Below are 10,768 nucleotides of genomic sequence, written 5' to 3'. Positions count from 1 at the left end.
CCAGACATGGCGGTGCCGGACACAGCTATGATAGGTCCCTACTCTCAGGTTGGGGGGAGCAGAGGACCACTCCCTGTGGCCCCACTGATAGTTCCTACATTCCTGACTAACGACTGGGCTGTTGCCCCACTCCCTCCGGTATCACCTCATCAGCATTACGAATGTTGTCTAACCTGTTTTGCCTAAGCAGGCTATTATATGAACGATCCAAATTGAACCTCACCCCACCAGACCGGTTCAATGAAGGATTTTGTTGTTTTATGAGAATCGCTTCTTTAACTCCCCTTTCAAACCATCTATGTTCTTTCGCTAAGATTTTAACCTCATTGTTGTCAAATGAGTGTTTGCTAGCTTTTAGGTGCAAATGTACTGCTGATTGAGGCCTATATATATATATATATATATATATATATATATATATATATATATATATGAACGCAAGGAGAAAATTTACATGCCGCAGGATCGGATCGATAATCCGGTTATATCGATATTTTTTCCGACTCCCAAGAATATCGATATAACGAGACTTTACTGTATGTATATATATATATATATATATATATATATATATATATATATAGAGAGAGAGAGAGAGAGAGAGAGAGTGTATGTGTGTGTGTGTGTGTGTGTGTGTGTGTGTGTGTGTGTGTGTGTGTGTGTGTGTGTGTGTGTGTGTGTGTGTGTGAGAGAGAGAGAGAGAGAGAGAGAGAGAGAGAAAGAGAGAATGAGAGAGATGAAATAGAGAGTGAGAGAGTGTGAATTTCAAGTTAAGAGCTGGTTAAAAGCTAAACTGGTTTTGAGCAACATAATAGATGTGTGAGTAACATTTGGTTATATTTACTTAAACAGTGGGTAAATAATAACCAAATTTGAAACAAACAGGGATAGCGTCCTGGAAAACGTCTGTTGTGATGTGGCAACTTGCATTGTTTCTCATTTTTACCCGTTTTTATTTTGTTGTGCTATTTGTGTTTTTTACATTCATCTTGATCTTTATTAGGTTCATAGAGTTGCTTGTTCTGTAGCCACAAGGGGAAATAAGCAGTGTCTTCTTGTGCCGGTCCGAAGCCCGGATAAACACAGAAGGTTGTGTCAGGAAGGGTATCCGACATAAAAGCTTGGCCAAAACAAACATGCGAATAAACCTCTGAAGATGGAGGACACTGATTCGCTGTGGCGAGCCCTAAAGAGAAAAGTTGAAAGGAAAAGAACAAAGAAGATGATTTGTGTGTTTTACTTTAAATGTGTTTATATATATATATATATATATATATATATATATATATATATATATATATATATATATATATATATATATATATATATATATATATATATATATATATTCTTTTCCTTTCGGCTTTTCCCCTCAGGGGTCGCCACAGCGAATCAATATCCTCCATCTATCCCGGTTTTGTGTGTCCTCTTCTCGCACACCAGCTACCTTCATGTCCTCTTTGACCACATCCATAAACCTCCTCTTCGGTCTTCCTCTCAGTCTCCTGCCTGGCAGTTCATGGCTCAGCATCCTTCTCCCGATATAGTCACTCTCTCCTCTGGATATGTCCAAACCATCTCAGTCTGGCCTCTCTGACTTTCTCTCCAAAGCCTCTAATATGAGTTGCAGTAGTCTTTTACATTGTAATTCTTTTTGTCTTTGCCGTTTGCAGCGTGTTTGCCCCTGTCTCCCGCACCCTCCCGGACATGGTTGTGTCAACCATCTACGATTACCACATTAAAATGAACATCAGCCTGTTGCAAGGAGCCAAATAGGAGCCGCACCTTTATTAGTCTTTCAGTGGAGAAATGTACAGCAGCAAAGTTATGAAAAAAAGATGAAATGGATGAAAGAAGTAGAAAAACCTAATACAGGAGCTGCTGGAAAGGCAACCGCTCTCGCAGTGCTATTTAAAGCAAGCGTCATTATAGCATCATTATAGTTTCAACGAGCTGAGAACCAGTTCACATTCTTGCATGGCCAGTATGGTAACATACTCTTCCTATCGATCTTGCTTGCCAGTGGCGTTTTCCATCTACTACCCATTCTGATAACTGCATTGCACAAAGAGGAGTGAACAAACATTCTTAATCTCTCATTGCTATTCACAAATAGCAATGAGCGGGAGTTGAAAATATGACATAGAGCGCCATTCCCAAATTTGTTCAGGTTTTGTTTTTTTCTTATTTGGGTGCCAATGAAGTGTTGGCCAGACCTCTAATAATGCTTTTCCCTTCTACAAGGGAGCAGAATTTTCCCTTTTTTCCATGTTAGCGCTTTGTTAGGGCTTCAGCTGTTGTTAAAGCGCTATACACAACAATATGTATGTATTGCATTGTATTTTGGACAGCCGCCCCCACTTGCACCTCATATAGCACCAGACCCATATAATTTAGGAATTAATTATTTTTTTCTAATGAAAGAAGAGAGTCCAAGGTTTCTAATGCTGTCTTGAATGTTTATGTAGTCCTAAAACTCAATATTCTGTGGGTCCTGGAATTCAAGTGACAATGACCAAAACCCTGGCACTGGAGTGGACACATTTTCGCACGTGTGGCAGGGAATGAGTTACAGTTTCAATGAACAACCTATTTAAAATCTATGTTGATTGCAAAGTCAGTTGCACATTTTAGAGGAGACTTTAATTGGCTTGAAACATTACACATATCCCTCTGCATAATCATGCAGTTTTAAACAATTTGATACGCCGCACTAATGAGGTCTATGGAATATCTCAGCAAAGAAGTGATGACTAACCCATATTCATATAAATTTGTTAAAAAAGATGAGGAAAAATGGTCCTTATGAGTAAATGCAAAAAATAATGAATGGACTTGTGGAAGTGAAGAGTCATGGACCTTCTCCTTTGTTAATGTTGACCCTTTAATGGTTTGGTCACCAAGTTCAGTCATTCATAAGGTAATGGCATATGGCTCTTGGTTGTTTAAACTGTATAGTTGCTATGATACAAAACGTGTGGCTGTCAAGCAGTAACTGGGCAACCGAGGTCAACAATGAACCAGTTCAAAATAACAGCTCGGTAAATTGTTGAACAATTTTGCCACCGATGTCTCCGGACAAGTTGTGTCCATAATTTGTAATGTGGCTTCAAATGACTTCTACTGAGCGTATTTTAATAAGATTCCACCGCATATAGCGATATTTTACGTTTTAAGACTCGCGCTGAATATTCAGGTCTTGTTTTTGAGTTGGTGACGAGTCCATACGTGACGTCACTGAAGGAACGCCCCTGATCGAAAAAAAAAGACGCATTGTAGACGTCCTTCCATCACGTCAATGTACTTTGCTGTACTTGTTTGGTCTGGGGACCTCGTGTTGCACCCAAGAGCCGCCAGAGGAGGGTGTCCAAGCTCCATGGAGGAAATTTGTCAGCCTGTGGAAACGGGCTGATTGATTCCTCACTGGAGCGGGTCGCCATTTTTCTGGGACGATACATTGCAGTCCAGATGCCTCAAAATGACACGGAAGGACTTCTTTAATCGATTGCAAACATGTATGCTTTCCTCTTCAGAACTATTTGAATCATATTCATAACTGGATGTGGGACAAGAAAGCATATTCTCTGAATCTGAAGCCATTGTTTTGATTCTCCAGCAATGCAAGACGTCTTGGCGTGACGCACAAACTGGGGGCGGGACTTTCTGAAAATGCCCAATTCGCAGCTCAATTTTTTCAGATTTGGGACACTGAGTCATTTTTATTGGTGTTTTGCATTTGAATAAAAATATCATACTGCGTGTTTTTGGTATTTTAGATGCTATAAAACATTTTTCCGATGTCAGTTAAGAAACAAAAAAGTGATGTCGGTTGTCCTTTAAGAACCAACCGTTCACCAAAGGTAGGTGTGTCATTAAATGTTGCCAGTTGCTATTCATCTGTCACATTTTTCTTCCGCAGCGTTGTGCCAAAGGCAGGCACGACGTCGCCTGCGGCAAAATACGTTTGTCTATTTCACTAATTAGCCACACTTTGCACTTTTGACCTTGACTTAACAAAACAAAGCATATATGAAGCATGCGTGCCAAAGATTCCACCGCATATAGCTATATTTTACATTTTAAGCCTCGCGCTGAATATTCCGGAAGTCTAGTTTTTGAGTTGGTGACGAGTCCGTACGTTACATCACTGAAGGAACGCCCCTGACTGAAAAAAGGACACATTGTAGCAGTCCTTCCATCACATCAATGCATTTTGCTGTACTTTGGTCTGAAAACTTTGTGTAGGACCAAAAAGAGGCAGAAGAGCTCCACGTAAGGAATTAATCAGCCTGTGGAAACGGGCTGATTAATTCCTTACACGGCTTTGTCACCATTTTCTGCCTTTGCGACATTTCCCACCCTTGATGCCTCAAAATGACATGGAATAAATTCTTTGATCGATTGCAAACATGTATGCTTTCTTCTTCAGAACTATTTGAATCATATTCATAATTGGATGAGTAACAAGAAAGCATATTCTCCGAATCTGAAGCCATTGTTTTGATTCTCCCGCAAGGCAAGACGTCTTGCCGTGACACCACGAACATGGGGGCGGGACCTTCTGAAACTGGCCACTTCCGGTTTCAAATTGAAGTACTTTTTAGACACTAAGTCATTTTTATTGGTGTTTTGCATTTGAATAAAAATATACTGCGTGTTTTTGGTATTTTAGATGCTATAAAACGTTTTTCTCATGTCAATTAGGACACAAAAAAGTGATGTCGGTTTTCCTTAAAAGCGAAACTTCATTTTGACTGTTTGCTGAGCAACACCTTATGACTCACTTCCAAATAATCATTAAAAAGTGGAGTGCCACAGGGATACTTTCTGATTCACATGTGCGGAATTGTCCTCTGCTTTAAATACACAGTGTCTAAATAATGTTTGCTTTTCTGCACTCTAGGGCCCGGGGGACATACATCTAAATATAATCTTTGCTGGTTAGCTGAGAACAGTTATGAGGGCAAGAAGGAGAGGACTATACAACCACGCATTCGTTGGAACGCAGACATCTATAATAACTCCAACGTTGCCTCCTCCACATGGGATACATTCATGAGCAGCGATGATGAATTGAAGAAGTTTCTACAGAACTATCTTCTCTATGGGATCGCTTTCGTAGACAATGTCCCTGCGACAGTTGAAGCCACAGAGGCTGTGACTCAGAGAGTTAGTTTAATCAGGTATAACATGCTTTTTTCCTACTTGACTATGTGTTTCTTCCTGATATAAGTGGCCAAATCGCTTAGGAATGTAGCACATATACAGATGTTTCCCGTCATTCCCATATGCATCTGCCGCCTTACTGATCCTCTAGGGAGACGACATATGGAAGAATGTGGTGCTTCACTTCAGATTTCTCTAGAGGAGACACTGCCTATAGCCAGCTGGGCCTTGACCGCCACACTGACACAACCTATTTTCATGAACCATGCGGGTAAGTGGGATACTTTCTTTAAAGGCACAGTCACATTGCCATTATGTGCTGCTTTTTACACCTTTTTTGTCCTCCCCTACAGAATTCAGGTTTTTCATTGTCTAAAGCATGAGGGGACCGGAGGAAGGAGTCTGCTTGTTGATGGATTCTATGCAGCTGAAACTCTTCGTCTGCAATCACCAGAACATTTTGAACTGCTTTTGCGCATTCCAATCAGACATGAATTTGTTGAAAGAGATGGCGGACACCTTAACCACATGATAGGAATTGGCCCTGTTCTCAATGTCTATCCTTGGAATGATGAGCTTTACTTGATTCGGTAGGTTGATGGGGTTATTTTCAATTTTTCATGCCCAATCTGTCACAAAAGACAATATTCCTGTTTATTGGCTTTTATCCAGGAAACTTGTTTTACATTACATGTTTTGATCACTATGATAAAATCACTTAAAAAATACTCTTAGATTCTGCTGCTCTTTCATGTACAAACGTTTTTTTTTTCTTTTTAGATACAACAACTATGACCGATCCGTGATAAACACAATCCCTCACAATGTTGTTCGCCGCTGGTATGAGGCTCATCGACAGCTGACCATGGAATTGAGGCGACCAGAGAATGAGCTGTGGGTCAAACTCAGTCCAGGAAAAGTAAGACAGTTGCTCATTTTCCACCAGTAAATAACCTGTCACAACAACAATAACAATGTTAGTCGCAGATGTGATTGCAGTATAAAATTGACTTTCCCCTGCGTTTCACTTCAGGTGATTTTTATTGACAACTGGCGCGTCATGCATGGCCGGGAGGCTTTCACCGGCGTAAGGCAACTCTGTGGATGCTATCTGAGCAGAGATGATGTTCTCAGCAATGCACGGGGTTTTGGGCTTCAGGCATGAAGCCAGTTTCATATGAGAGTCCCTTAAGCACTTTTCACCTCCTGGTGAAACAGGTTTAAAGCTTCCAGGCATTAAATAATCAGGGAAATAATACAATATCAATAATGACAGGGCTTTTAAATATTTAAATACACTTATTATTTAAAGCCACATCTTCCTTTCTACCACACAATATTTATTGTATTTACATAGACCAGTGTGGGCTAACCCTCCATGACAATCACATTAACAATTTATATTTTGTTAAAACGGACTTTTTGATACTTATATCTAAATAGACATGTATCGAATTGAGTGTATTTTGTTTGTGTCTGTTGCCTCAAGCGTTGACAGTGACAGCAAACAGTTTCAATTGAGGACATTTGCATGCAGAAGACAAAACACAGCACAAAGATGCAGCCACAGCGCAACTCTTATTTCCATCATTGGCTTTGAAGAGACTGCTGTACTAGTAACCATAGAAACAGCTGAGCATACTGGGGCCTGCTTTGTTGTCCTGGTAATTCAGTGAATGCAAGCAGTCTATAATCAGGCCGTCCAAGGTGACCATTTCGATCAATAGGTTCATGTTCTGATGTTGCCTTAAGGGGAAAGGGAATTTTATGGAATTCAGAATTTAAAAACATTTCAGACATTTTTGATCCTTAAAAAAAGTAAAAAGGGGCAAATGACCTACTCCAACTGTAAATATTCAACTCGTCTTTCAAACAGACTGAGCGAGGTATTACCTATTGCTTCAGAACGAAAATGGTAGTTAAATTACAACAAAAGTGAAAGGAAACAAGAGAGAGTCAGAGCAGCTGAAACAGCAGTGCCTCAAAGTCTCTAACCTGACGTGTTATGTATCTTGTTTATTTTTATATACATATATATTTTTAGGAAAATTGTTTGAATGGCTCACTACAACTATTGCATTGTATTGATATTTGATAATAAACTAAACATTCATACAAGTAGAAATTTCAGCACGTGGTGCTTTTATTAAACAGTTGATTTTTTTTCTAAATGTTTCACTTAATGTCACACTCATCACTCACTCAATGTCAACATTTGGCTGAAATCTATCTTTGGGTCATTATTTTGCGAGACTACCGTAAATGATGAAACCAATATGATGGTGGTTTCAATAAATAATGCCAAACGTCTATTAACCAATAGAGAAATTCTGTTCAGGCAATTTTCATTTAAACACATCAAAACCTGCCTGAACCACTGAATATTTCACTAGGCTACTGACTAGCCACTCAAATATCAAAATGGGGACATTTTTCAAGATATTTTCCAGATATGGTGAATAAGTAAGGTCTTCTAAAAGTAAACAAGCCTTTTAAACATGTAGATGTCACACCCGCGTTGCAAGGAGGAGAGATTCCTCCCCACTGCTGTCAGGCTTCTGAATAAACGTGAAAACTTGGATTCATGCCATCCATACCATATTAATAGCACGGCCACATTATGCAGCTTATGTGTAGTTGCATATATACTTAGATCTAGATTTTATATCTTGCACTGCATTCTGTACTGTGTCCAGTTCTTTTTCTAAAACATTTCCTTCATGCAATACTTTATTTTCTCACATAATTTTTTTCCATTGTGCGACAAATAAATGTTTTCCTATTTGTATTCTTATTGAACAGGTGAAGGTGACAGTGTTGTGAAATTGATAACCTGTACATGGAATTTATGATACGCTCTTTCGGCAGAAGTTTAGCCACAGCTCATAACTCTGCCTTGCTTGCCTTGTATATCAGTCTGGGTCATGGCTGGTGATTCAAGAATTAATTTAATGTAATCTCCTCCTGGCCTTTATTGGCTGCCCCAAGCTTCTGAAAATTAAAGCACTGCATCATGCCGCTTATTGCAGGGGGAGGGATTCACTCCCATGTGATGCATACTTAATATACTAAGTTTCACCTTCATCATGTTCACACAGGACACATTGAAGCCAGCTAATAGAGTGAGGGAGGGGGTAAATCATGCAAGATTAATTGTCTATCGTTAGCAGAAGGTGACAAAGGTGATTAACGGAGTGAAAAGTGTTCAACAGAGCTGAGGGTGGACTTGACAAGTCGGGGGAGACCTGTCTTGTACTACTCTTGCATGATGGGTGAGCTCCAGTTTATTTGAGGCAACACTGCAAGCTGGGATGTTTGAGTGGAACTAAAGTGTGCAATGGAGGAGAGAGTCATGAAATCAATAGTATGACTCACTGGTAAGTGATCAGTAATGAGTGACCACCACAGAGTTAACCATTACACTATGCCATGTACACTGGGAAAATACAGTGTAAACTAATGTTTGGCCATTTTCAATGAATTGTCTGCAAGTATTTATTTTTTTTTTTTTTTTTGGGGGGGGGGGGGGGGTGACTGATTATCCTCATTCGAGCATGGATGGACCACTGATGGTAGTGTGGAGGCCTACTCTGACTCGTCCATCTCTATTTGATCGCATTTTTTTCCCAAAAGCAATGTTATGACAATATTACGCATTATAATTCAATGGAAAGCTGATTCTTTTTCATACAACTTCTCTACAGGATCACATTAAATGGTCTGAGTGTATGTCATTTTGCGTTTGGTGTCTCATTTTAACTATTGCAGTTGCACTGACTTGGAAGAAAAAGAATCTGCATTACCATGGCAACCGTAGATCATCTCCTTAGCCTATAACATTCTCGAAGGTCTCAAATACTATTGTGAGTTTGAACAATTTTACAACCATGGATGGTCGTATGATTTCATGCTGAGCCTCGCGGGAACTCGAAAGTGGTTGTGCAACACACAGTGGTGACCATAAAAGCCTGTGAAGCCTTCTCTGCTGGCCTAAAAATATCTGAATCACAGACTGATATTATGTTTTGTCCATGAATTCTTATTAAATAATTCCAAATTGTCTTTCACTTTCCTTTCATTACTTTTCCCGTGTTGTGCTGCCTCCAGATGTGTGTTTTCACATTGAAGCATTTAACCAATCACATTTCAGCCATCATTTCTGACCAGGATCAGAAATCTACCTGGACACCATCACAATCAGTTCTGCGGGGCCTGTTGCAACAAATGTGTCGATCAACCTGTTGCTTTAACCAATCAGATTTCGAGTTGGCAACCCAAAAGGGGTCCCAACGCCTTCTTGAAACTATGATTGGCTAGTCACTAGCCAATCATAGTTTGAAAAAACTGCTCTATCACAAGCCGCTGGTGACGCTAGTGAAGAGCTAGCACACTATCGGTAGCGAGTTGCATAAGCAAATATATTGTGTTGATTTAATAGCAGTTTTGTCAACCCACAATGGCTGAAAGAGGAGAAGAAATTGATTTGTTTGGAAATTTACTATTAAAGCCATTTTTAAGACCGACTTTCCAAGAAAAAAAATTGCTATCATTCAGAAATGTCGGTCAGTTATTTCCCTCTAGTGGGCTTGTAGTAAATCACACCACACCTTTTTCAGTCTGGATTAATTCAGCACTACTGAAGGCCTCACGATGAAAGCCGCGGCGTAATATTTAAGTAAGTAGGTGAGCTTGTGGTATGACAGAAAAAAAGACGTGTCTGACATTGGAATCATGACGTTGTCCTGCGAACCAATGACTTTATAAAATGAACAGAAGCATGAATGGTTTCCCAGCATGCCTCATGGGACCACAACAAGGAGGTACGACCGCAGATTTGAGTTGAGAGTCGATGATAAATTCAGCAGTGTGTTCTGCAGCTGTCTGGTCTAGTGAACTTTGAGAGCTGGTAGGTCTGCAACCGTCTCGCCCCGCTCAACCTTGAGTGCCGTTTTTTTGTGCAATTCCTCCACACAGACGCATTCATCTGCCCACCACATTGACTTTGTTTCCCAGTCAGCAGACTGTGAAGAGGAGTGAATCAGCAGTTTGGTCGGCGCTGCAGGAGAGGCTACAAATGCAGGAGTAGTTGTTTCTACTTAACACCATTTTATAACGAATAGTAATAATACATTCTTTGCCAAGTAAAAGCTGGTATCTCCATTCTAGGCAGACACTACACTGTGCTGTAAAAAAATGGATGCTTTCGTGTTTAAAGGACAACCGACACCACTTTTTTTGTTTCCTGACATCAGAAAAACGTTTTATAGCATCTAAAATACCCAAAACACACAGGCTGATATTTTTAGTCAAATGCAAAACACCAATAAAAATGAGTTAAAGTGTCTAAAAACTACTTCAAATTGAAACCGGAAGTGGACAGTTTCAGGAGGTCCCGCCCCCTTGTTCGTGGTGTCACGCCAAGACGTCTTGCCTTGCTCGATAATCAAAACAATGGCTTCAGATTCGGAGAAGATGCTTTCTTGTTACTCATCCAGTTATGAATATGATATAATTCTGAAGAGGAAAGCATACATGTTTGCAATCGATTAAATAATTAAAGAATTTATTCCGTGTCATTTTAAGGCAGCTGGAGAGAAATGTC

At 39.9% G+C, this 10,768-nt stretch overlaps 1 protein-coding gene across 1 annotated transcript in view; it reads left to right on the top strand.

Moving 5' to 3' along the window:
• tmlhe (trimethyllysine hydroxylase, epsilon) overlaps positions 1-7,296 on the top strand; it is a 10,550-nt gene extending 3,254 nt beyond the window's left edge. Inside the window, exons 3-7 of the mRNA XM_089016276.1 lie at positions 4,904-5,183; positions 5,318-5,437; positions 5,520-5,756; positions 5,947-6,085; positions 6,200-7,296. Of these exons, the coding sequence (XP_088872402.1) occupies positions 4,904-5,183; positions 5,318-5,437; positions 5,520-5,756; positions 5,947-6,085; positions 6,200-6,331 (908 nt within the window). The 3' untranslated portion in view covers positions 6,332-7,296. The remainder of the gene's footprint in view (positions 1-4,903; positions 5,184-5,317; positions 5,438-5,519; positions 5,757-5,946; positions 6,086-6,199) is intronic.
• The last annotated feature ends 3,472 nt before the right edge of the window (positions 7,297-10,768 follow it).

Source organism: Hippocampus bargibanti, linkage group LG16, assembly GCF_051943395.1.
Source record: "Hippocampus bargibanti isolate YZ-2025 linkage group LG16, ASM5194339v1, whole genome shotgun sequence".
Taxonomy (NCBI): domain Eukaryota; kingdom Metazoa; phylum Chordata; class Actinopteri; order Syngnathiformes; family Syngnathidae; genus Hippocampus; species Hippocampus bargibanti.
Note: the sequence above shows the minus strand (reverse complement) of the source record. Positions and strands in the feature narration are given on the sequence as shown.